Here is a 23,841-nt window from a genome sequence, read left to right on the forward strand (position 1 = left end):
CATTTTTACTTCTCTTTATTGCGTTGGAACATTTCCCTTATTACAGATAAGAGTGAAACATAAGTGCAGAGACATTACACAACTCTTATGGGAAATGTCCGAGTAAAACACTACAGTCAGGACATTTTATCTTATTGTGTAACCTCGAGATTTAATTATGCTTATCTGTGTGTGTGTGTGTGGAAGTCATATGGTATATAACAGGACTTTGTGACTATTTTTAAGAGGGGGAGAAATGCCCTCAGGACTTCACCTCACCTTTGGCCTATGACAACAAACATGACTTTGCAAATTTATATGAATGATTTTGCTTGCGACACTGATGGCGACAACACTGAGCCTCAACTAATTGAATAACTCATGTGATTAATTATCTCCAGATATTACAGCGCAGAGATGAAGTCAATAAGCTGGAATCTAATAAAGAGCAAAGCGTCAACAGATGCTGCCTCTGAACAAACAAGCTTTAAGAGTGAGCTGCAAGCTAAAATGATCGTGTGTATGTATATATATAAATAAATAAAAAGGAGACAGGCGATGACAAACACACCATCATCCGCTAATTCTTTTCTCTTTTTTTGTTATTTTATTTAATGTCTTAACAAATAATAACAGGAAAGTGGGAGATAAACCAGACAGGACATGCACAAAATATCAAAATTCTCTCTGGGAAGACGCACGACTGCCTCCCCTCTTTCACACAGCGACACACGGAGGAAGGGCGGGGGGTGAGAGGGAGTGAGAGAAACAAAAGTTTGAAGGTTAGAGGTAAAGCCCCTCTGGTGTGCCCTCTTGCTTCTTGTACAGGACATTTTCCTTGGACTTCTTGAAGTCTTCGTTTGTGACCTTCATGCGGCGCTCTCGCAGAGCCATGAGACCTGCTTCTGTGCAGATGGCCTGGAGGACACACAGGGGGGAGAGGGACATTGTTGAGCTTCATCAATGTTTTAAATAATGTTTATTCACCAGAAACAAAGAGCAGCTTTAACATTGGTTGTGTGTCAGTATTGTTTTATTAGAGAAGAGAGTAGACTAGTAACTTGTGCAGCAGCAGGGATGGAATGTGGAAACATTGTGATTTGGAGGAAAAACATTTATTTCAATTACACTCTTGTTTCTGTAGAAAGTATTTTAAAGTAAATATTGCAGTTTAAATATTGCATTTATTCTACTTTTATTCATGTGCTGTTCAAAAAAAAAAAAAAAGGAGCTGTGACTCACAACATTTAACATGAAATGATTGCTTTTATGTCATTAGTTTGTCTTATCAAAGTGTCATTATGTCGCAGCCCACATGAGGGCAGCAAAGTGTGGTCATAGAGACATGAAGAGCGCTTGGATAACAAACGCAGTCATCAACATTGAAAAGGGCTTCACTTGGTTTTCTCTGTTCTGTCACTCACTGCTGACACCTTCTGAAAACACCTCCCATGCTGTTTGATATAGAGACAACATAGCCTTACAAATACGTTTATTGAAGATAAGTATAAGAAACAATGATTGGAATATGTCCTGTTTTATTGGCCTAACTATAACATGTAGACTCTTCTCTTACAAGAGCTTGAAGGTTTTGAGATTTGGCCACTGGAATAAAGAAAACAAGAAAACATTTTGCAGATAAGTCTCACCTTGATGTCTGCCCCTGATAGGTCATCCTTAGCCAGGATGAGGTCATCGAGGGTGACGTCATCTGCGACGGTCATGCGGCTGGTGTGGATCTGGAAGATCCTCCTCTTGGTCTTCTCATCGGGCAGAGGAAACTCGATCTTCCGGTCGATTCTCCCTGAGGTGGAGGGAGAGGGAAAACAAAAACGTGAGTAACTGATTGCAAAGTACTTAAAGTGGTTTTCCCTGTTTGGTTGTTTTTATGTATTTATTTTTGTTTTATGGGGTAGATTAATTCCAGTGGCAGTCACTCAAAACTACTGTGATTAGTAAACACAGTGATGCACACTATCAAAGAACGCAATAAAGCACCTCTGATGACTCTGCCCAGACTTTATTTTCACACTAACTTTCCTCAGTGCAGTAAAACATTTTAATAGCAGAACTGACGTGCAGTAGTTTTCAGCTGGAGACTCAGTCAACTGCAGAGTGGGCCAATGAATTATTAAATCACAGTGGGCTGAGTAAGAGTTTTAAAAGAGGCAACAACAGTTTTTCATTAAAAAGAGAAATGGTACTTATTCTCTTAGACTCTTTTAGGATAAATGATGAGGAAGAACTCTGTACTTTATGTACGTAAATTAATTTCTTATATACAAATGACCACCTTTTATTCAACAGTTCCAAAGCCAGAAAAATATATAAATTCTACTTCCTGTCATGACAGTAAGCCTATAACTAATCAGTGACAGATACAGGCAGAGCCAGACCCAGTCACAATCTCACTGACCAGGTCTGATGAGGGCTGGATCCAGGGTTTCTATCCGATTGGTGGCCATGATGACTTTCACGTCTCCCCGCGAGTCGAAGCCATCAAGCTGGTTGAGCAGCTCCAGCATGGTCCTCTGAATCTCCCTCTCACCTCCAGAATTAGAGTCATACCTATACATCACACACACACAAAAACATACATCGGACATGGGCTTAAATTTTAAACATTTATGGAGTCTATCTTGTTCAGCACACATCTTCAGACACGAGGACTTCAAGCTTGTCCATCATGTAGTCTTGTTGTCATGGACTCACTTAGCCGAGTTGTCTGCAGTCTCTTCCACGTGCAAGCTCATATATTATTTAGCCAATCGATATTCAACCAAAGTCACAGACAGGCTCATTTATTTACAACAGATGATATACTACCCAACAACAATGGTGCCATTTTCTTCTGACACGGATGAAAAACAGACAAAACTTTTGATTTAGCATTTTCTTCATTGACTCGCCTTTCTATTTTTTTTGTTTAAACCAATGTACACTACGAAATTTGATAATACCAGTTCATGAACAACTTACTGTAAATGACTGCTCTGATGCTCCGTCTTAAGTAACCCCACCCCTGTTTACCTCTTAGTGCCGATGGCGTCAATCTCATCAATGAAGACGATGGAGGGAGCGTGTTCCTCTGCCACCCGGAAGAGCTCTCTGACCAGCTTGGGCCCGTCTCCCAGGTATTTCTGGATCAGCTCTGAACCTACCACACGCAGGAAGGTGGCTGATGTCTGATTGGCTACAGCCTTGGCGAGCAATGTTTTTCCTACAACACACACAAACATAACTTTAGCATTTCAAAGTAAACATTATTTTGAATTAGTGTTGATACAATATCAATTCTCTGACTAGATATTTGAGACATTTTACATTTAAGAGACATTTAAGACTTTCAGCTTTATTTTGAGTTCTCTCAGATTGTGTCATTATTGAATGAAAGCTCCTGCTGCACCAAAGTGCCTCCTAATTTTGGAACATACTGTTTAAACATAAGATAACATCATCATCATCCTCATTTACTTTACTGGCTTAAGTCGTTTTCAAATCATTTCCACTGTGTAGCACTGATTTTGCACCACTGGGAGGATGCAGGAGGCCGGTTGCTCTCTGCCACTTGTTGTGCTGGTGCCCTTTAAAAAAGGCCACCATGGAATTTGTTAACAGTGTCAAACAGTGGCTTTTACCATCTCACCTCTGGATGTCATTTGAAAAAGACAAAAAAAGTGACTGACAAAAATATTAAAGGTCAGGTTTTGCCAGTACTATTATCTGGTATTATCTACAAATAGTTGGAGAGCGTGAACAGAGTTATCACTTTTCAACTTTCATTACAATGGTTGGAAACCACTGCATTGCAGCCAGTGTCTTACAGCAGGGTGGATATTAACAGTTGGAAGGACATTAGCTTCTTAAAATAGTCTTTGTCTTGCTTGGTCTTATTCAAAGAACCAGTGTTGGTAATATGTTTACTAAAGCACTTACCTGTGCCAGGAGGTCCATACAGGATGACACCTTTGGGAGGCTTAATACCCATCTCTTCATAATATTCTGGATGTGTAAGCGGCAGCTCCACTGACTCCTATTGAACACAAAGGAACACAATACAGTCAGACGGATGATGATGATTATGAGGAACTAATACAAGAAAGCTTGAGTTTTGTTTTGCTTCATTGTTTACCATTTTAGAGGGATGGGTATCTGACATATACAGTCCCTATCTCGTGTAATGACTTGCACTCTAGACTCTGTAGAATCTATGATTCATGCAGTGACCAAGTATAAATGAGATCTTTGCCGTAACGTGGATGCTAACAAATACGCTTGTAAGTCGGGCTGTTGCGGTGAAAGAATGTCCAATGCAGCATATGCATGAAATACAGTGTATGTCCAGTGGACTGTGAGCATAAGTAGTTAAAAAATAGAATTTGTCAAGTTGTAGAGAACAGTATAAAACACAGTGCTATGCCAATTAAACAGGAATCGACAGAATACACCATTGCATCGTCACTGTTGCTGCTCTTAAAGGGGCACAGCACCTGTTCAGCCACATTTGCAGTTTCCATTGTTTCTGTCCGAATTGTTCTGAATCAAGGGACATCATGTGTTCGATTGTGGTGGTGGCGGTCTTGTTTTTACTTCAGAGTTCCATCTTTGTGGTACCCGCGACAGCCCTATTAGTAAGTCTGCTAAAATCCCTTTAGTATACTGTACCTTGATCTCCTGGATCTGATTGTCCAGTCCTCCAATGTCAGCATAGGTTTCTTGTGGGGCCTTCTCTACCTTCATCACTGTTACCAAAGGATCAGTGTCGTCCATCAGCACTCCAATCACAGCATGAACCTACCCAGGATACACAAACAATGAACAATTAATGATAACATTCACACAAATGATCTTAGTGGGAATGTTCTTGCTTGATGGTGGGTAATTGGGTACAGCTGGTAGTTGAAGGAAAAATTAAACTTATTACTGAAATGATTATTCAGCAGACAGGTGTAATTCTGAAGTAAGGATGATGGTGGAATATTACCTTGTGGTTGAGCAGGACAGAACAACCTGGCTCCAGCAAATCCTTATCCACAAAAGACAAAATGCTGACATAGTGCTCTGATCCCACTGAGGTGGAAACAATGGCATGGTTGTCATCTATGATTTCCTCCAGGGTACCCACAGACATGGGTGTCCCTCTCAGGTCATCCACCTTTGACCTTTCCTCCTGTTAAACAGAGGCAATACGTTGATTTTTTTTTCTTCCAACCATTCGACCAAATATGCAGCACAAAACAATTTTTCCAAACGTCTGACCTCCTGCTTCTCTTCCAGGGGTTTCATCTGCTCCTGGTTCCTGATGAACTCCTCCTCCATCAATAGGTAGTCTTTGATCCGCTCCTGCTTGAGCAGCTTCAGACGACATTGAGTGTGAGGGGTAACTGAAAAATAGCACATGTAGAACTTGCATTAAAAAACATGTGGTAAATAGTCTGTATTGTATGTTTATTAACAAGTGCTAGCAAAGCAAATTTTGGACATATGATGTGTAGACAAGCAGAGTCGAGGATAGAACTCATGACGTTCTAGCTGAAATTATCTTCTGTACCGCAGAGTCACAGCCCCTGGGTTCGACAGTCTTCTACAAGAACATCAACTTTGTCAGTGTCTTACCCAATGGTAGTTTACTGGCAGCATCTGGTCCCTTGGTCTTCTTCTTTTTCTTTCCAACTCTGGTGGGAATTGGAGGCTCATATTTCTTTTTCTTATCCTTCAGTAAGAAGTGCAACAACAAAGAAAGAGTGCTCATATTTTAGAACATTTAAAGAGCAGTGATTTGTAGTAACAGAAACCACCTTTGGCAAATACTTCCTCAGTAGTTAATTTTCACTTTTCCATATTTATATTCAGTGGCATGTGCTATACAAAACTTCAAAAATGTATGGCCAACCTTTCTAACTGTGAGTAGTGATATATTTTAGGACACTATATTTGTATAAAAACACAACACAGTTGCTGGACTATGTGACACATGACTGATGTACAATCCACACATGTAATTATGTTTTCTTATGAAAGTGTTAAACCTGTAATAACAGCGTTAGTTGTAAAAATCCGTGTTTAGCTGACAGGCAGACACAATAGCGAGCAGAAGCTGTGTCACTCTCACCTTGTCATCCTTCTTGCCTCCTCCTGGACCGTGGCCACCACTCTGGTTTTGACCCTAAATTCAGACAGGTGATAGTATAAGTGATAAGTGATGAAAAAGTCCTGACAGTAGTAAGATTGAGATCAAGTACTTAGCTTAGCTTATTACAATTAGCTAACGCCGCCGATACATGGTCATAGCAGAGTTAAAGGTCTCGTTTGTCCACAGATACATGAGTGATAACAATAATCTACAAAGAGAAAATCACTTGTATTGATATTATGGGAGCATCGACTGTCCCTATACGATGAATGACTTTGTTTCACGGAGCCCCTGCTGCAAACCGACAAAAAGAGCTAACGTCGTTAGCCTTTCGCTAGTAGGTCGTGGACGAGTGGAAAGTGTATTGTTAATTCACAAATAAAACTTAAAAACAATCACAAATACACGGCGCTAATACTGATAGCGTTTAAATCCATCCGTTATGTTATCTTGGGAGATATAACCGTTTAATATAATACATGAACGAGCCGCAGAAAAATTGCTTGCTCACTTACCATAGTTACTTGTCGCTTTGGAATGACGTCAGAGGATACGGCAGCAGTGTTGGCCAAAAATACTTTTTTTTATTTATTAAAAAACTTTATTAACCATTCCATTTTCAGACAGTAATAAAGACCAAACAGGACAAACAGATATCAGCGCTAAGGTATGAATACCAGATTTGTTATTAAGGGAACAACGGAAAATACAAAATGCAGAATGAAAAGAAAAAAAAACCCATAGACTTCTCAGGGAGTTCTCCGTGGTTAAAACAGCCGACACTAAATTTGGAGTGCCCTCGTATTGTAGCCCTTATAGTAGAGGCAACACAACAACTCAGTTCGAGCGCACAAGCAGGATTAGTGATATCCGGTTTTCAAAGTAAAACGTTTTTTAAAAAGCACATTATGAAGTCCATAAAAGGAAATCAAATAATATTAAGTTTATCCACCAGAGTACACCTCGTGAAGACCACTTAATATAAGGGACATTTGTTTTTATATTTGAGGGACATTGAAAAGCAGTCAACAAAGACCTGCAATGGTAAAACTATAAAAACAAATACAGTAGCCTCTGTACACTCTATATACTGTTTTGTAGTTTAATACAGCTATTCGTCCACTGACACTGTTGACATTGATTGTTTTATCATAGTTTCATTCTCAGGAAATTATACAATTTACTGTACATCAGCAAAGATTTTCAACAGGAATAGTTTCATCATCAAGATCTAACTTTTAAATGAAGTGTCTGACTGATTTATCTGAAGTAATTTCACAATGAAATGACAGAACGGACTTTTAAGAGTCTTAAAGAAAATCGCAGGCTCTCTGATGATGACATAAATATTCTTTATTCACTCACAGATCTTTTTCGGATTTATCCATAATTAAATACATGAGATTTAACACCAGGGAGTCTGAGACGAGTGCACAAACCATATCCTATCTTTTATAATTTAGTGTGAAAGATTAACTTTATTTGCAAACAAACGTTTTATAACTGTAGTGAGAATATCTTATTTTAGGATTAACATGAATTAAAAGTGCTACAAACAATATTGACGAGATTAAAGAGATGTTGCTAAATGTACTTAAATGATAAATAATATTTCATGACCCGATCGGTGAAACCTGGTCCTTGTGAGGCAGAACCCCATTTCTGAGAATCTAGTTAAGTTTAGGTTACTAGTTATGGTTAAGGTTGGTGATAAGGTTGGTTGTGTAGGCTGTCCAAATGAATGGAAGTCAATAAAGTGTTTTGAGAAGAATAGCTTTGAATATCATGTCTGTGTTTAATAGATGCTGTATTACACAATTATATATTATATTATATTATATTATATTATATTATATTATGTTATATTATATTATATTATATTATATTAAAGTCCAATCTGAGCTATTACTACAATTATTAATCAATGACTAAATTAATCGTCAACTATTTTGATAATCAATTAATCGGTTTGAGTGTTTTTTTGAGCGTTAAAACACATTTTCAGCTTGTTAAATGTGAGTTTATTTGCCCCATATAACAAAGAAATCATTAAAAACGGAATCATTTTGGTTTGTGGACAAAAAAAGACATTTGTGAACATCATCATTTCCGTCATTTTCTGACATTTTATGGACCGAATACTCAGAAAATCGAGAAAATTATCGAGAGATTAATCAATTATAAAAACAATTGTTAGTTTTCCGCTCTGACATGTTCAATGTAAATACTGTATGTACTAAGTCAAATAGTTGTAATGATTCAAAAAGCTTTATTCTACACTAACAATAGATAGATAGATAGATAGATAGATAGATAGATAGATAGATAGATAGATAGATAGATAGATAGATAACTTCATGCCTTGAGTGAATTGTTTGCAGTTCAGTTCTTCAGTTGTCTGCACATTATATCACTGTCTGTACTGTAATAGTGCACTGTCATCCGTGTTAATCAGTTTATTGAACCCTTCTTTAATGAGCATCACCTATGGCGTTGCTATGGGTGACATGTATTTTTTGCCGCTCGTTATTGTGCGTACTGTGTGGGTCAAAGCAGCAGGTACAAAAGGCCAACCGTATGCTGAGCTCTATACTGTCAACAAGAAAAGAAACGAGACAATAAAGATTGTGCAGTTTGTCAACATCACTTCAGGGACAACTTCTCCAGTGCAGTAGTAGAAAGGAGGGAATGCAGCTCCAGGCATAAACGTGTCTTTCTGTCATTCTGCCTCTCACAGTGATGACTTACACACAGATGGACTTAACACACGTCACACACGTGCACAAGATAAATCAGTAATTATGCTCACGACACTGACGATGCACTCCTGCTCTCCTACTTAACTCATTAAAAGACAATTGGCTAATTGGTGAATATGTGTCGGTGACAAAACGCTCTACGTCTCACCTCTACCACACACACATAGCAGACAGGAACACACTACCATGTGTACAAATATGTTATTATCAGTGTTTGCAGAGTCTCTATTTCATTCTCTCTGCTTCTTTATTAAGCTATTTTGTGCGTATGTTCTAGTGTGTGTGCACCTGCACCATGTGTACATGCAGGCAGGATCAGCGGCAAGTCAACATCTCTCTGGTTTGTGTTTCTCTCAGGGTGAGATTGTCTCCATAGCAAAGAGTGGAGGCTGCGCTATTCAAAGTATTTTTGTCTCTTTCATTTATCCGTGTCACTGAATTTCAGTGTTTCAGGCTTTGTGTTGCTCTGCCCGTTAATGAGCAGACTTGCTGATCATGTAGGCGGCATCTCAGCCAGCCCTGGTATTGATGAGAGGAGGAATATATATATATGTACACCTAGTAAGTCAGTAAGTTAATCCATAAATTGTCATCTTAAAAAACAACAATTGCAAAGACGGTGGATGAAAGGATGATTTAAAGCAGCTGGAGATGACCGCTTCCTCAGACCTGCTGCTCTTAGTGTTTTGTTGCTTTGAAAACTCAAAATTGTTGACACTATTTAGCGTCCTTGACTTTTGAGACATTTAGACAAAACTACGATTTCTCCAAAACCTTTCCACTTGAGAGTTGACTAAGGAAGCAAGAGCACTCATCGCACCCATTTTAAAATAATTACACTGCTTCCCTGTTTATTTCTGCACTGATGTTAAAAGTCGTCTCTACTCGAGCTTTTCAAACGTCAGACTTTTGAAGCAGTAATATTACAATAAAATAAAGATATATTGTACACATTATGAATTAAAAATAACCATGATTTAATAGAAAAAGGAGTATATTCTATTAGTTTACACTAATTTGGTCAATGGGAGAATATTTATACAGTAACTGCATCTCACCTGAAATTCCTCAAAGGCCCAACAGTGGGCTATATTATATAAGTTGCTGTCTTCCAGGGGATTTGAGAGGAGCACAAAAACTGTATTTGTAATAATAAATACAAGTAAATAGCTTGGCTTTTATGTACTGTTTTATGTTTTTAATGGTTGTTATTGGTTTAATGTTATTTCATTATCATTAATATGAACATATGATTGGTTTTGCCTACACTAGTTCCAAAATTGGAATGTCCTTAGCTGTTTTGGTTATTAATAACCACGTTTGTCTGCAGATACATCAACTATATTTAAAGGTCCAGTGTGTAAAGTTTGGCAAACATTATTGAACATAACATAATAATACTTGATTGACTTTTCAAAGCAGTGTACAATCTCCTGATTGTATGAATTGTTGTTTTTCATTTACCCAGAAGGAGCCTTCTACAGAGGCCACCACACTTCTACAGTAGCCCACAAAGGACAAACTTAACCTCTTTTGAGTTTTGATGTTTTCCAACACACTTTACAGGGAAGGGTGAGGGATATTGAGCTGGAAAATACAACACATTGTACTCGTAAATCAAAACACACTTTTTTATGCTCCATCACTTCTATTTTGAGTTTTAAAATGCAGCATTCATTCATTCATTCATTCATTCATTCATTTTCTGTGACACAGCAGCCCCATGCAGTCTGCTTATAATAGGTTTGCCTTCCCTGTTAACAGTGGATCAGTCTCTGATTGGACGTTGGCTTTGTGGGGGGCGGGGTTTCACAGATGATCAAATATGACTTGTTTCTTTGTTTTCACACACCTTTGTTCTTTACTCAGCATATGCTTAATTAATGGTGTGTGCCATCTGGCGATGATCTCACCTCCTCCTCCTTTCATCCTGTGAACTGGAGCTGATTTTGCAGCAGATGAGTCACAGATACAGTATCCCTGCAAGCCGTGATAGGACAGAACTTTAGCGATTACACTGGCTGTACATATGATAAATCAGCTCCAGCCACACTTATGTCACACATGAGGCTCAGCTGATGACAAACCTGAGATAGAACCTTTAAAAATCTTTTTATGCTTTTACAAAACGGGAAACAAAGATGCAGTTTTTAAAGCATTTATCAAACCGTGATGTTTCTTGTCAATACCTGGCTGCAAAAGACAATCCCTTTGTTTACTCTGCTCGCTGGCAATCCAAAACAAAGCACTGAAGGAGACACAGAGCTGCTTGTTTTACTGCATTTATATCAGCACGGACCACATACAGGTCAAGGCGGCCCCATTACACGGACGGTTACACTCGTGTAACCATGGTTCTCCGAGGGACGAGACTATCTTAATCTGACAGAGAATTGTCCTTATGTCCGCAGACGGCGATGATAATGTCCCGCAAATCCCTAAGTAAACAGCAGTCTCGCGTAATAGCTTTCATTTCGGACACGGAGCACTGCTCATTCAGCTTTAGATTGGTCACTTTAGTTTGTAATGAGGTCCCTTGTGCAGGTTATGTCATGGTAACAGATGAAAGCAGTGCCTATGAGGGAGGTTATAGAGGGGGGTTACAATGTGGCTGTGCAACACTGAATGATGCGAGTGTTATTGATTGTCTGTGAGCATGTGTGCTGCTTTTTTATTACCTCCACTGCGATGATAATACAAACAATACCGCTCGACACAGGACAAAGAAACACTCATTTTATTAAAGCTATTTTTCGTCATTTACAGAGATAGACGTGGTATGGACATGTGCAGCGTCACAGTAATGGTATTGTGAAGTAATGCAGATGAGTCGAAGTTGTGCTTAGGTTGTGAAGTAACACGTCGTGTGCACCAGGTCTTTAAAGCATGGATACATGGGCTGTTGACAGGCCTTTTTTTTTTCTTTTTTTTTTAATATATCACCATGGAAACTGAATTCCTCACAGGGGAACGTTCCGGCACTTAGAGTCTGATCCAGATGTAAGACTCCAGGAAACCTATCATGCATCATTCATGTTGTCATGTTCGTAACACGGAAGTAGGCTGAGATGTAGCTGCTGGAGGACAGACTACTTGTCGATGTGAAGGATATATTTTGTAGTCATAAATTCAGACTGCTACCCAATTTGTTTTTCCCCCCCTCCCTCTATCTCTCTTCAGGAATTCTGTCTTTACCGTCTGTTCAGCGTCAAACTGACCTCATTGCCTCAGCCTTTTTTTTATCATCTGACAATAAGATGTGCACTCTTCACCCCCTATCTGTCCACGCTTGTCTCTGCCAGCCGGTTGTTCATGATGCCAAGGGCACCCACTCCTCCCGAGAATCCGTTCTGCCGCGAACTGGAGCTGGACTGGCGCGGGTGACCGATGGCCATCTCCGATAGCTGTTTCTGCATAATGGCCAGGTTCACCTGCGGAGAGGGGAGAAGGGGGGGAGATGATGAAGTTAACAGATGAGGAAGTATTTGCGGTTTGAGTGTGGAAGTGGTAACCGTAGACCTTTGAACCTTTAGTGAAACAAGACGAGAGTACGACATAGTGTTTGTGGGCAGCACATCTGATTTCACAGGTGTGATGTTACAGCAGCAGATGGTGTATTTTTCTCTTTTCTTTCTTTTCTCTCTCTCCTTTGGTGTGTGGATTTGTTTGAACAAAGATGACATAATCTGACACAAAACCCCACAAAACTACTCCAAAGCTGTAGTTTATGTGGTGCTGTAATGCTCCCACAGAAATACACCAAAAAAAGCTTGTTGTTACATGACGTCTAGTGGGGTTAAGGGTTAGAAAGGTGGGGCGATGACATTAACGTTAACTCAAAGTTGCATATTGGACCCATTTTGCAAGTGTTTTATGGTAAATGGTCTGTATTTATAAAGCGCTTTCCTACAGTTTTGCCATTCACCCATTCACACCCACACATTCATACAGCACATCTTTGTGCAGCACACACGGTCAGCACAGCTGTCACCCGAAGCTAATATGATACAAAACTTTTTCTCATTCTCCAAAGGTCGTTATTGTGTGTGCAAGCCTTGAAGCGATCCAATCATGAGCAGGTCGCGCTAGGTCCAGGTCCAAATGTTCCCAGTCTGTATATCGGAGCGCAAAAACCACATTTGGAGGTGGTTTGTGGACACATGTGGACACTTCCTAGAGCTGCATGTGTGCAAAGGCAGACTAGAGACCTGTCCTCTGACGTGACATCAGTGAGCATTTGAATACAGGACAGATATATATATATATGTATATATATATATATATATATATGTACAGATTACATGGCACCAGCCAAATCATGATTCTGGAGGTTTCAAGATGGGAATGCAGATTCCTATGTCTGACACCACAACCATGAGACTTTCAGGTGTGTCTGTCTCTCTAGCCTCTCTTCTGTATTTAGTTCCTCCGTCTGAGTTTATTATGTTCCAGCTCCGTTCCCTGATGTTCCCGTTTGGTTTATTAAATTCTTTATCTCTGTTTTGCATATTTATATCTATCTTCATAGCATGCCCACCTCCGCACAGAGACTGCGTATATAAGATAATATTTTTTATTGCTTCACTGGTTTGTCCTTATTTTGGGTTCAGCAAAAACCACAACTCAACATTATGTTTCCTTCGGGGTGAATTCAGACGTCTCCTGTGTCAAACGACATTACTGGCCAGTCAGAAGTCTGGAATTACATACCTCTCTACAGGCAGATGGGACAGCACTACAGCAAATTTGCTGTCACTTGTCACAGATACACGAAGCCTTAGGCTGAGATGTGTCTACTCACTTCTAAGGCTGAAACAGCCTTGAGTTTTTGTGATCAAGCATGAAAGTTGGACCCATTTGAATTCAGGTCCTGTGAGGTTGAGTGATTTTAAATCGGTGTTAGGGAGGTCAGTGATCTAAATCCTAGCATATGTTGGTAGTTTATCTCCACGGTTACCTACTCTTTTTCAGCAAAGCCCTCCCCCCCATGTGACGTCCTTGTCGTTTAAACCTGATCTTTGAGGTACTCCAAACTGTGTTTCCTTATGTGATAGAAACAGGTTAACGTCATTTTCATCAGGTTACTAAATAGGCGTGGCTCAATACCACTTTTCTGTGACTGATTTCACAATCTTGACTTCCAAAATCAGTCCGTTTCAATCACTTTGAAACAAAACTACTACACTGGGTGACAACTATGCTGATGCACAGCCCTCACTCTCTAGTATGTTTGCACGTATACAAGCAGTTTAATAAATAATGGTGTGTCCACCTCCACTACACTAGGTGGTGCTCTGACCGCAGTCTGGATTTTGTCACTGTTATTCTTATTCTTGTGTGCACCAGCTTCTTCCTTTATTCCCACTGAACGTGAACATGCAGGAATAATTTGACCCATTATCTGGGTAGTCCGACTTTGAGAAATTTGATTTAGTACAATTTTAGTCGAAACTTGAAGGTTGTGGGTTCAATTCCAGGCTCCTGACGTCTGTGCCGCACATAGGATGCGCCGTATGAAAGTGAGAGTGAATGTGTGTGAATGGGTGAATGGCAAAACTGTCGTGTGAAGCAGCTTTGAGTGGTCGTCAAAGACTAGGAAAGCGCTATATAAATACAGACCATTTACCATTTACTAACATTATTTTATTCTTTCATTAATTCATTCATTGCCTACCGCTTTATCATGCACAAGATATGCAGGGCCGCTGGTGCCAATCCCAGCTGACATAGGACCGGGTTGCCAGTCAATTGCAGGGCCACACAGAGACAATCATTCATACTCAATTAATCAATTACTCAATTCACCTCTGAGAGAACCTGGATAAAACTTGTGCACACATGAGGAGAACATGCAAACGACATACTGATGCTTTTGTTCTGACCGGGTTGTGAACGTATGTCTTTTTGCCGTAAAGGCTCGGACTAACGTGTTTACATATACTGTATCTTAAGTCAGGTTTTAGTTAGCTCTTAGTGAAGCCTTTACGTGATATCTCTTTTGACCCATATTGGGCTAGTTCCCACAATAATGGCCCTTTTCCACTACGGCCCGGTACGGTTTAGGTTGGTTTTCCACAACAAAATAGTACCTACTCAATGTGGGCGGAGTCATCACTGCACGGCTGCATGAAACTGTGGTGACTTTGTTTTATACGCGACACAAACGAGTGACTAGTGACTCGTAAAGCACTTGTTTTCAGTGTAAAGGAATCATTAGAATCAGTTAATTAAAACTGTTAGTTCAGTACTATTTGTTCCCACGATGACCTGAGCACTGAAATACAGCGGCAGGGTTTGTGATGCCGCCCATGATCACTAAATACACCAGACTCCTCTGTTAAAGAGTTTTTAGACATTTTCCTGGTAATTGTTGGAGATGAACCCACAATTTTAGGATTGATAGTTATTTTTTAACTGATCTACAGTTCGCCACTGTTTGAATTGATTCTTGTGGGCGTCTCTTCCTGTGATGTCACTCTGACCAATCAGTGGCCGGCAGTGTGACGACGTCACACATAGGGTACGATGCTAGTGGAAATGCAAATTTGCCGTGCCGAGGCAAGGCGAGTCGAGCCGGTGGAAACATGGCAAGTATCAGATGGGCACCAGTGGGTTAGGGTTAGGGTTAGGTATGGGTTCCTGTGCTGCCTTTGTTTTATCACACTGTATTTAATTGAACACTGCATGCACTTGTAATGATTTAATCATTGAGGCAACAGTGCATTTGGTGACATAAAAAGCGATGATTAAAGTTGTGGTTCGCACCATTTCCCTGTTGAGCTTTTTATAATATCACTTCAACAGGAAGTGAGAGTGTCAGTGTTTCTGTAACAAGGGTTTGATGTCAGCTTAATCACGTCTTTTTGAGAGAAACACGCCATTTAATATTCATCAGTCAAAAACCTCAGACTCTCTCATCAGGCTTTTTTTCTTCCAGTTTCCAGTGTGGATTTGACATTCAGCAGCGCACCCACCACTCATTCCCTCATCTCAGCATCAGCAGGGCAGCAGTTATGGAAATGTGCGGACAATTGACACCTCTAAGCATCTGTAAGGGCTGTTGAAGGTGTGATAGCAATGGATTGAGGTCATTTGTATTCAGAGGAATTTTTTACATCTAATGTTGAATTACTAATAATCTAATAATGAATTACTACTAGGATTTTTAATGAGTTCCAATTTTAAGTATGCACACAGAAATATTAAAGCTTATAATAACGGATGTGAGTGAGTGTGGGCTGAGGGAGTCGATGACTGCGGTGAATATGACTACAAGGTTATTATGTTCCGTCTACTGCTCATGTAATACCCCGTGAGCGACAACACGTGTGATCACATGGAACAAGTCAAAAGTTCAACCACAACCGGCTCTAGCCTTGCAGCTCTCACCTTATTGGCTGCTAAGAAGTCCTTCATGGAGATCATCTCGCCGGACATCCTGCGCCCAGTGTCGGTCTCGCTCTCATTCATGGCGTCTGTCTCGATCGAGGGGTCCCGGCGGGTTCGGATGTGACCCGGGGCCACCACGTTCCGCCGAGGGTGTCTGTGCGGGTGGTGACCCCTCTTGGGGAAACAGCAGCGGCAGGGGGCCTCCAGCCTCCTCAGCAGCCAGTTAAGGACCTGTTTTATGACGATGGAGATGACGTTGAAGAGGGAGTAGATGCAGCAGACGCCGGTCAGGATGAAGAAGAAGTTGCCCAGCCTGTATGCCACAGTCGCGTGGCCCTCGTAGGCGACCCGCTGGCTGCTCACCATATCCCCGAAACCGATGGTGCTAAAAGCCACAAAGCAGTAGTAGAGCGAGTCCAAGTAGCTCCAGTCCTCCGCGGCAGAGAACATAAGCGAAGCGCAGCACGACACCAAGATGGCTGCCACTCCTAGGATGAGCATGACGCAGTAGACTGAAGGCTTCCACCCAGCCAGGTCCCCACCTTTCCCCCCTCTACTTCCTCCAACAGCTCGGCTCTCCTCAGAGACCTGCCTGCCGTTCTGAGGGAGCACGGCTTTGTTATGGCGTCGCTCGTGGCAGGACTTGAGCACGACGGCGATGACAGTAATGACACGTTCCAGGAAGAGGTTGAAGAAAAGGATGGTGGCTGCGCAGCCGAGCAGACCGTAGAACATCAGGAAGACTTTACCGCCAACTGTGGCAGGAGTGGTCATCCCAAACCCTACATGTGCACAAAAAAGTGCTAAATTAAGAGAATGTTAATTTGCAGATGAATGAATGAGAATGAAATAAGGAGTTTTAGTTGACGGGGACACAGGACCTGCTGGTCTATTATTACATTTGAATTTAGTGACGGAGGACGAACTGTGGATTAACAACTCCTGACTACCTTTTTGCTAAAACTGCAGATTTCCTCGATGGACTTTGGCAAACGGCGTAAACTGTTTACAAAGTGACACAGACTTTAGTTTCCAGTTGGCTGTGTTACGATGAGATGAAGCAATGAATATACTGTTCTCTTGAAATATCACAGACGCAAGCAGACATTGATTTTTAGAGAGAAGAAGTGGCTAAAATATATTTTTTTCTTATGTCCCCACTGTCAGCTACGATAGCAAGCCTCTATGTTCTAGGCTGGCTCCGATATGAACTATTCCTTTAATGATCCAGGGCTGCCCAGTTTCTCTGGTCCTCCATTCGTCCAATTAAATTTGAACCAAGAGAGAGAACTTAAGCATTTCTCAAATTAGGGCAATGCGTTTATCTTGGTTAGAGCCTTCAAACATTTTAGTATACCAGGTAAATGAATGGATTATTTGTAAAGGATGCTCATTTACCTCCAGCTGCTTTAGTTCACCTTTTAAACTAAACTCGCGTTAAAAATAATGATCTTCTTCTTCTTGAAGTTGAAAAGTGCAGCGTGACGCAATCCACAGGAGTTGCCTTTGGTGATGCACTCGCACACACACTTAAAGAGCCGGGGTGTTTTCAGTCTGAACACATCACTGCATTTAGTGCCAATGTTGTGTGTGTGTGTGTGTGTTTGTAGGTGTGATTGCAGGTGTGTGCGTGCATGCTTGTCATTTCATCGTATTCCCTCCTGGTATTTGGCCCCTGACAGCTTCACTGAGGTCTTTCTCTTGTATTTTCCAAAGGTTAAGACTAATTCAACTGATTTTACACTGAGAATAACTGGTGTGTGAGACATCTTTGTCTCCTGAGGACGTGCAGGGGAACAAAATGGCTGTCAAAGAGAGACATCTTTTCCTACTTTTCACCCCCCATTTAACACTAAAAGCTCAATGAAGCAATGTCTGCCGCCTGTCTGCTTTCCCTTTTTTCTTTTTTTTTTTAGTTTATTACATTCATAACCTAGTTGACAACTCCAACATTAGTGTTCTCATGGCAACCACAATTTCATATCTGATTGTTTACAAGCACAGTGGCTGTAAATTCTCTTACAACCTGAGAGAGAGCTCTTTTAACGTTACAGAGTCGCGCGCCATGAAGAACGCACTCCGCATCATGTCTAATTGCCGCTCCACCACAGGCATTCAGGCTTCTTGTGGCGGCTTTGATTACCTCGGCATCAAAATTGATTCTCCCAGGTGCTTATTGAGCTGGAGTTTTCCTTTCAAACACGGCGATAAAACTAAATGAGCAGGACATCACGGATGTGTTTTTCCTCACAAGTGATATGATGTGTCGTTAAAGCATAAAACACACAGCTCATGTGAGACAAGAGTGTGTGTGACTGTGTCTGTGCAACACCTGTGTCTGTGTGAGTGGAACAAAGGCACCAAGTTGTGCAACACAGTCCTGACTTGAATCAGGTAAATCAATAAGCTGAGCATTTCTTTTCGAGGAGGCTTATTCAATATCCACTGAGCAGTTATGTAACAACGATGCCAATGTCCCTTTTGAGTCTGTGAGCTACAGCTGTGGACACATTTGTTGGTACATGTGCAGCAAACAGACACAATGTGTCATTCTCCCTGAACAGATACTACATCAGTGGTCAGCAACTGGCGGCCCGTGGGCCAAAAATGGCCCGCCGGCATTGACATGTGGCCCAGACAGTAGATTAAAAGTGAGCTGGGAGATTATTTTCTGGAGAATCTTTTACTGCATTGCTTAAAATCCTCTTCAAACCCCGATTGTAACCAATTAATTAATACATTGTCACAAAAATGAAAAATGTCAGGCCTGTAAAAACACCATCCAATCATATTGAACGGCCCGAAATAATGAATTGGATCCTGATTCATCAATCAAACTGCCATCTGTCCCCCTCCCCCTTATGCACGTACCGCTCTTCATGCACACTATACTTGCACATGCTCAGAAGACAACACCAGAGCTTATGCTAGCTTGCTAAATCCAACAGTGACAGTTGCAGCAACGTGATGACAGAAAAGGCGCCAACAACAGGTGTCGGTTGCAGGTGCTGCGTTTGAACAGTGGCGACAGAAAGGGTTGCAAATTGCCACGGTGGATCTTATTTTATTTTATATTGTTTTTCATCATCACGCTGTCAATTGAACAAGTATCCCAAAAACGCAGCATCACCGAAAAGCACAGAAAGTTGCTGATGCTGCGTTCCTGTGCTCTGGAGGGAAGAAAAGATGAACTGAGTCAAAGAGTAGTTCCAAGACACTGTCTGGTTCAAATTCACGTTTTTTAAACCAACACACCTGTTAAATTTGTCATTTTTGAATGAAAGATTGAATAGTTCAGATTAGAAGAAACATACGTTTGTACTAAATGACAAGTCAGACTTACATTTGACCTAATCATTGGACTGACGTCATCATATCACTTCTATGTTCATGGACAGGAAAAATTAAGTTATTAAAGAAAAGAACACCATACAAACTAAAACAGGGAAGGGGCTTGGTCATGTTTTAGTGCTTCTTTGCTAAATCTAGGACAGGCGGCCTTGAATTTGTACACTACACTGTTCAAAAGATCAGTCTTAGTCTCAGTTATTCTTTTTCCACGATGAGTCCTGATCTTAATCCTATTGAACATCTATGGGAAAATCTGAAAATACCCGAGACAGCTAGAACAGTTTGCTCCAAATTGGGCCAAACTGTTGGCAGATGCAAAAGTTTTTTGTGTTACTAAAAGTGGCAGTGATTGCTGTGGGGTTGAGCAATGAAATATGAAAGAAACCATCATTTTTGTCCATGCCATTTGTTTCATTAGTTCAAATATTTAAAAGAGTAAAATATGAAGGGCTGATTTGTGGAATAACATGGAATAAACAGGGTTAGGATTAGTTAAATCAGCCATTGAGTTTAGCTTATCACAATATGGAAAACAGGGAAGTTTTCAAGCATGTTTTGTTGTGGTCAAGGTTTTCTTTTGTGTGTGTGTGTGTGTGTTTTACATCAGCTTGGCGTGATGGCCGATTTGCATAAACACTGCACTACAAATGAGACATGGCCTCTTCTGTTTTCAAGAAGAAGTCATTTGCAGTTCAGTGACTTTCAATGGCAACAACGCTTTGCCTTTAAATTTGTCAACAAAGCACGTCACCATGGTTGCAAAGCTGACCCAAGTTTCTTCCAGTGCCGCACTTGATGTACTCTCATCAGCCACAAAAAAAAGACTGACTTTAATGTTAATTCAATCCACAAAGATATGGAGTAACAGAACCTACAGCATAAGTGGAAAATGACATTATTAATACAGAATGAACCACATTCATCTGCATTCAGCCGCCTCAGATATTCAATCATGGTTGCATATTTCCCATTTTTTCCCCCCCAGTATTCTGTGTTTGGATTTTTAGAAGCAATTATTGCAGCGTATTATTGAACTTTAATCATCCGTTTGTCTGATGATTCATCTGGGCAGGCAGTGTCATGCTCATCCAAGCAGCAGAAGTGCTCTGACTGTGAATAACTAACACAACACATGTAGGTGTGGTGTTTTCCAATCTTCGCATTAACCTTCGCAGTAAAATGTGTATTGTAACGAGGATATTTTCAATCTTACAATGAAGCTGCTATTTTTGCTATTCACTGGAGCAGTGTTTCTCAAATGGTGGACTGACACTGGGCCCAGAGTGAGTGGGTCAGTCAATGGCCTGGTATTTGGTGTTGTGTTTAACAACAGCTCCTATCTGCTCTCCACAGCCAAAACCAGATGCAAAAACCTCCAGAGAGGTTCGGATTGTTGTCATTTTTCTGATTTGCTCAGCTGTGCTTCTTAAACTGGAAAGGATAGCACGTTAGGTGTTTTATTTTGTTCACAGTATTTTCGTCGACGTGCCTGTGACATCTCACATACGGTAGTGTGAGTTAAAGCGGAACATTTTGTACAAAGTATAAAAATGCCATGCATCAAATACTGCCACTCATCCTAAAAATAAATACTGGAATTAGAGTTGTTCCGATTCCGATACCAGTATCGGAAAAGCCTCCGATACTGCCGAAAATGCTGGTATCGGTATCGGCGAGTACTGGAGTCCTGGCACCGATCCGATACCACAATACTACACTATTTAAAGATTTAAATGCCTTTTTATTTTAGTACATAATGGCTGCACTTCAATTAGTTTTTTTTTTATAATTATTCCTATATGTATTTAAGTTGCTGTTGCACTACTGTTTTTTATACTGTTCAATTTAAAAATAAATATAAAATAAATGGTATCACACACTGGTATCGGTATCTGTACTCGGTATCGGCCGATAACAACAGCATGAGTATCGGAATCGGTATCGGGAGGGAAAAAAATGGTATCGGAACATCTCTAACTGGAATATGAATTTTCTGGTCCTCAATTGCCAGCCTTTCAAATAATTAGGTTGTGACCTCATGACTCCAAGTCTGGATCATGAAAGAAACCATCGGAGGAACTCAATGTACTCATCCAAAACTGATCATGTTTGTGAGGTGCGTTCTCTATATGTTATATAGTCCAGAAACGGAGATATGTAAGCACCCGATAAAAAAGAAGATGAAGAGGATATAAGGACTTCTTTAGACTGCAGGCAGTGAATGATTGATTAACGAGCTCTGTTTCTCTTCAGAGAGCTGGATTTAAAAGTAACAGGCAGGATGTAGAGAGTGTACAGTATCTGCAGCAGCAGCGGCTAAGATGAATGTGCCTGTCATCTGTGAGATCAAAGATGTGACGCATTGTGCCTTAAAAATCAGTGGCCTCTTTCATTCTGCACGAGATCAGCTGGTGTTGTGATAGTACAGTCAGCGATCGTGGAGTGATGTGCCGGATGAAGACTGAAGTAGATGCTAATAAGAATCTTGTTTAGTAATAATGAACTACAATGAATTACAATGAATGAATGAAGTTTAAACAAACATTCACGTAAAATGAGATCAGTCATAGGCTTGACAGTGCTCTGTCACCATGGTCACCATGTCAACTGTCAGTCATCATCAAGGACTTTGGAATGTTTGTTATTAAAGGTAAAAAGAATGGCTTTGATATAGAGACAAAACACACATTCAGGGTTTCATCAAGGATGCTGCTGTCATAGAGTTGCCAAACTGATTTGTTGCTGTTTTTCCACCTAAATCTATTCTATATCCATTAAGAACAGGTGAAATGTAGTTTTAAACGTGCTTTTCTTAGAGCTGACTGAGAAGCTGCAGTTTAACATGAATTCTGAAATGCTCGCGTCTTCATCTCACCGATGGTTGACACCACAGTTCCCACGAAATAAAAAGCGCCCGTGAAGTCCCACCGAGGTCTGATCGTGTCCACGCGGATCCCGGCCACGTTCGCCTCCTCGTAGTTCCTCAGGAACTTCTTCAGGTCCTCCTTACTCAGGTTGTACTTGAGGCTGAAATGCTCGAACCTCTGCGCCCAGCGCTCCTTCGCCTCTCGCTCCTTGGGCTGCTCCAGCGCGGAGAAAACCGCGGCCCCACAGAAGAGATAGATGACGATGAACAGCGCCAGCAGCAGGAACCTCGCGTTGTCCTCGTTGATAGGACTCGAACCGCAGCAGCAGACGCTCCTACATGCCATTATGCTGCCGTTGTCGCCGCGGTGCAGTTGCAGTGAGGGACGTGTGGCATGGTGCTCCCAAAGAGAACGCAATCCTATGGAGACACCTGAACAAAGACTTTCACATCTGAAAAGTCCAGCGCATCACAATTCCAAGTGTCCAGGTGCGGAATAGTCGAGGCGTTTACTGTGGATTTGTCATTTTTGCAAGTACGCATCCGTACAATCCAACGCGTTCAGCCAAACGCGCCGTTAAAGGACTTCTCTGTTCATCTCCAACGAGTGTCTGTACGTTCAGTTCTGTGTTGCCAAGACGCTCAGAGAGCGAAGGGATCCGCGCAGCAACCTGTGGATGCAGGCTGTTGCGCTGTTGCGCTCTGTGAGCCTGCCTCTCCAAAGAAGTCTCCACCCAAGAGCGCGCGTTTTACGCACAGCGGATTGTCTACAATCATGTGTGTGAATTTAGTCTGTGTAATCAAATCAACTAATTACTCGTTGTGAATCGATTTAACCTTGTCAAAGGCAGCACACAAGCGCAAGACTGACCCCGGAGATGTTCGACCTGGTTCTTCCACGCGCTTCGGAGGTTTGATTCTGACAATACTGCTCGAGTTTGCGTTGTGAGATCAATATCACTTGACCTTTCCGTGCTCTGATGAGGGATTCATGCTCCGGCCTACGCTTATGCCCGGGGACAAAGTGAGCAAATGTCATCCGCGGAGCCACGTTTGGAAATAAATTATTCAGGATTAGAGGGACAACAAAAATCTATTCTTGTAATGTTGGGGAGGTTCAACACAAAGACGCGGGCAAGGCCGTTTCAGCACCACGGACAGAGCCTTGACTTAGCAGAGGAGTTTTGTTTTATTTCTGTAAACTGTTAGTTGAGTGAATTCAGAAACAAAACATTTAAACAGAAAATTTAAAAACACACCACTAACTGGTTTACACATTGAAACCCAGGAAGTGAGATGAAAGGAGCCACTGGTTACAAATAGTTAAATAGTTTTGAAGGGCAGTCTGCAAAATTGGCCAAATC

The 23,841-nt window shown here is 41.1% G+C and overlaps 2 protein-coding genes across 2 annotated transcripts; both read right to left on the reverse strand.

Moving 5' to 3' along the window:
• Positions 1-6,649, reverse strand: LOC122784397 (26S proteasome regulatory subunit 4). The gene is made up of 11 exons (XM_044049652.1): positions 6,628-6,649; positions 6,092-6,145; positions 5,596-5,692; positions 5,239-5,363; positions 4,964-5,149; positions 4,645-4,773; positions 3,916-4,012; positions 3,010-3,199; positions 2,396-2,547; positions 1,629-1,783; positions 1-897 (listed from the first exon to the last, which is right to left on the reverse strand). The coding sequence occupies exons 1-11, from the start codon at positions 6,628-6,630 to the stop codon at positions 763-765; spliced, it is 1,323 nt and encodes a 440-aa protein (XP_043905587.1). The 5' UTR covers positions 6,631-6,649; the 3' UTR covers positions 1-762.
• Positions 6,650-11,592: 4,943 nt separating this feature from the next.
• On the reverse strand, positions 11,593-23,169 carry kcnk13b (potassium channel, subfamily K, member 13b). The gene is made up of 3 exons (XM_044049411.1): positions 22,487-23,169; positions 16,261-17,042; positions 11,593-12,302 (listed from the first exon to the last, which is right to left on the reverse strand). Exons 1-3 carry the CDS (start codon positions 22,821-22,823, stop codon positions 12,147-12,149), a joined length of 1,275 nt encoding a protein of 424 aa, XP_043905346.1. The 5' UTR covers positions 22,824-23,169; the 3' UTR covers positions 11,593-12,146.
• Positions 23,170-23,841: the final 672 nt, after the last annotated feature.

Source organism: Solea senegalensis, linkage group LG17 (assembly GCF_019176455.1).
Source record: "Solea senegalensis isolate Sse05_10M linkage group LG17, IFAPA_SoseM_1, whole genome shotgun sequence".
NCBI lineage: Eukaryota > Metazoa > Chordata > Actinopteri > Pleuronectiformes > Soleidae > Solea > Solea senegalensis.

Bases quoted from the DNA above. Each gene is read 5' to 3' on its own strand.
- LOC122784397 (XM_044049652.1), bottom strand. The intron at 5,693-6,091 runs GTGAGAGTGACA...TTCTTACTGAAG, and splicing joins GAGGCAAGAAGGATGACAAG to GATAAGAAAAAGAAATATGA. The intron at 4,774-4,963 runs GTAATATTCCAC...TATCCTGGGTAG, and splicing joins CTGTCCTGCTCAACCACAAG to GTTCATGCTGTGATTGGAGT.
- kcnk13b (XM_044049411.1), bottom strand. From the start codon at position 22,823: ATGGCATGTAGGAGCGTCTGCTGCTGCGGTTCGAGTCCTATCAACGAG. The intron at 17,043-22,486 runs GTGAGATGAAGA...GTGCACATGTAG, and splicing joins AACTGTGGTGTCAACCATCG to GGTTTGGGATGACCACTCCT. The intron at 12,303-16,260 runs GTGAGAGCTGCA...CCCTCTCCGCAG, and splicing joins ACTTCTTAGCAGCCAATAAG to GTGAACCTGGCCATTATGCA.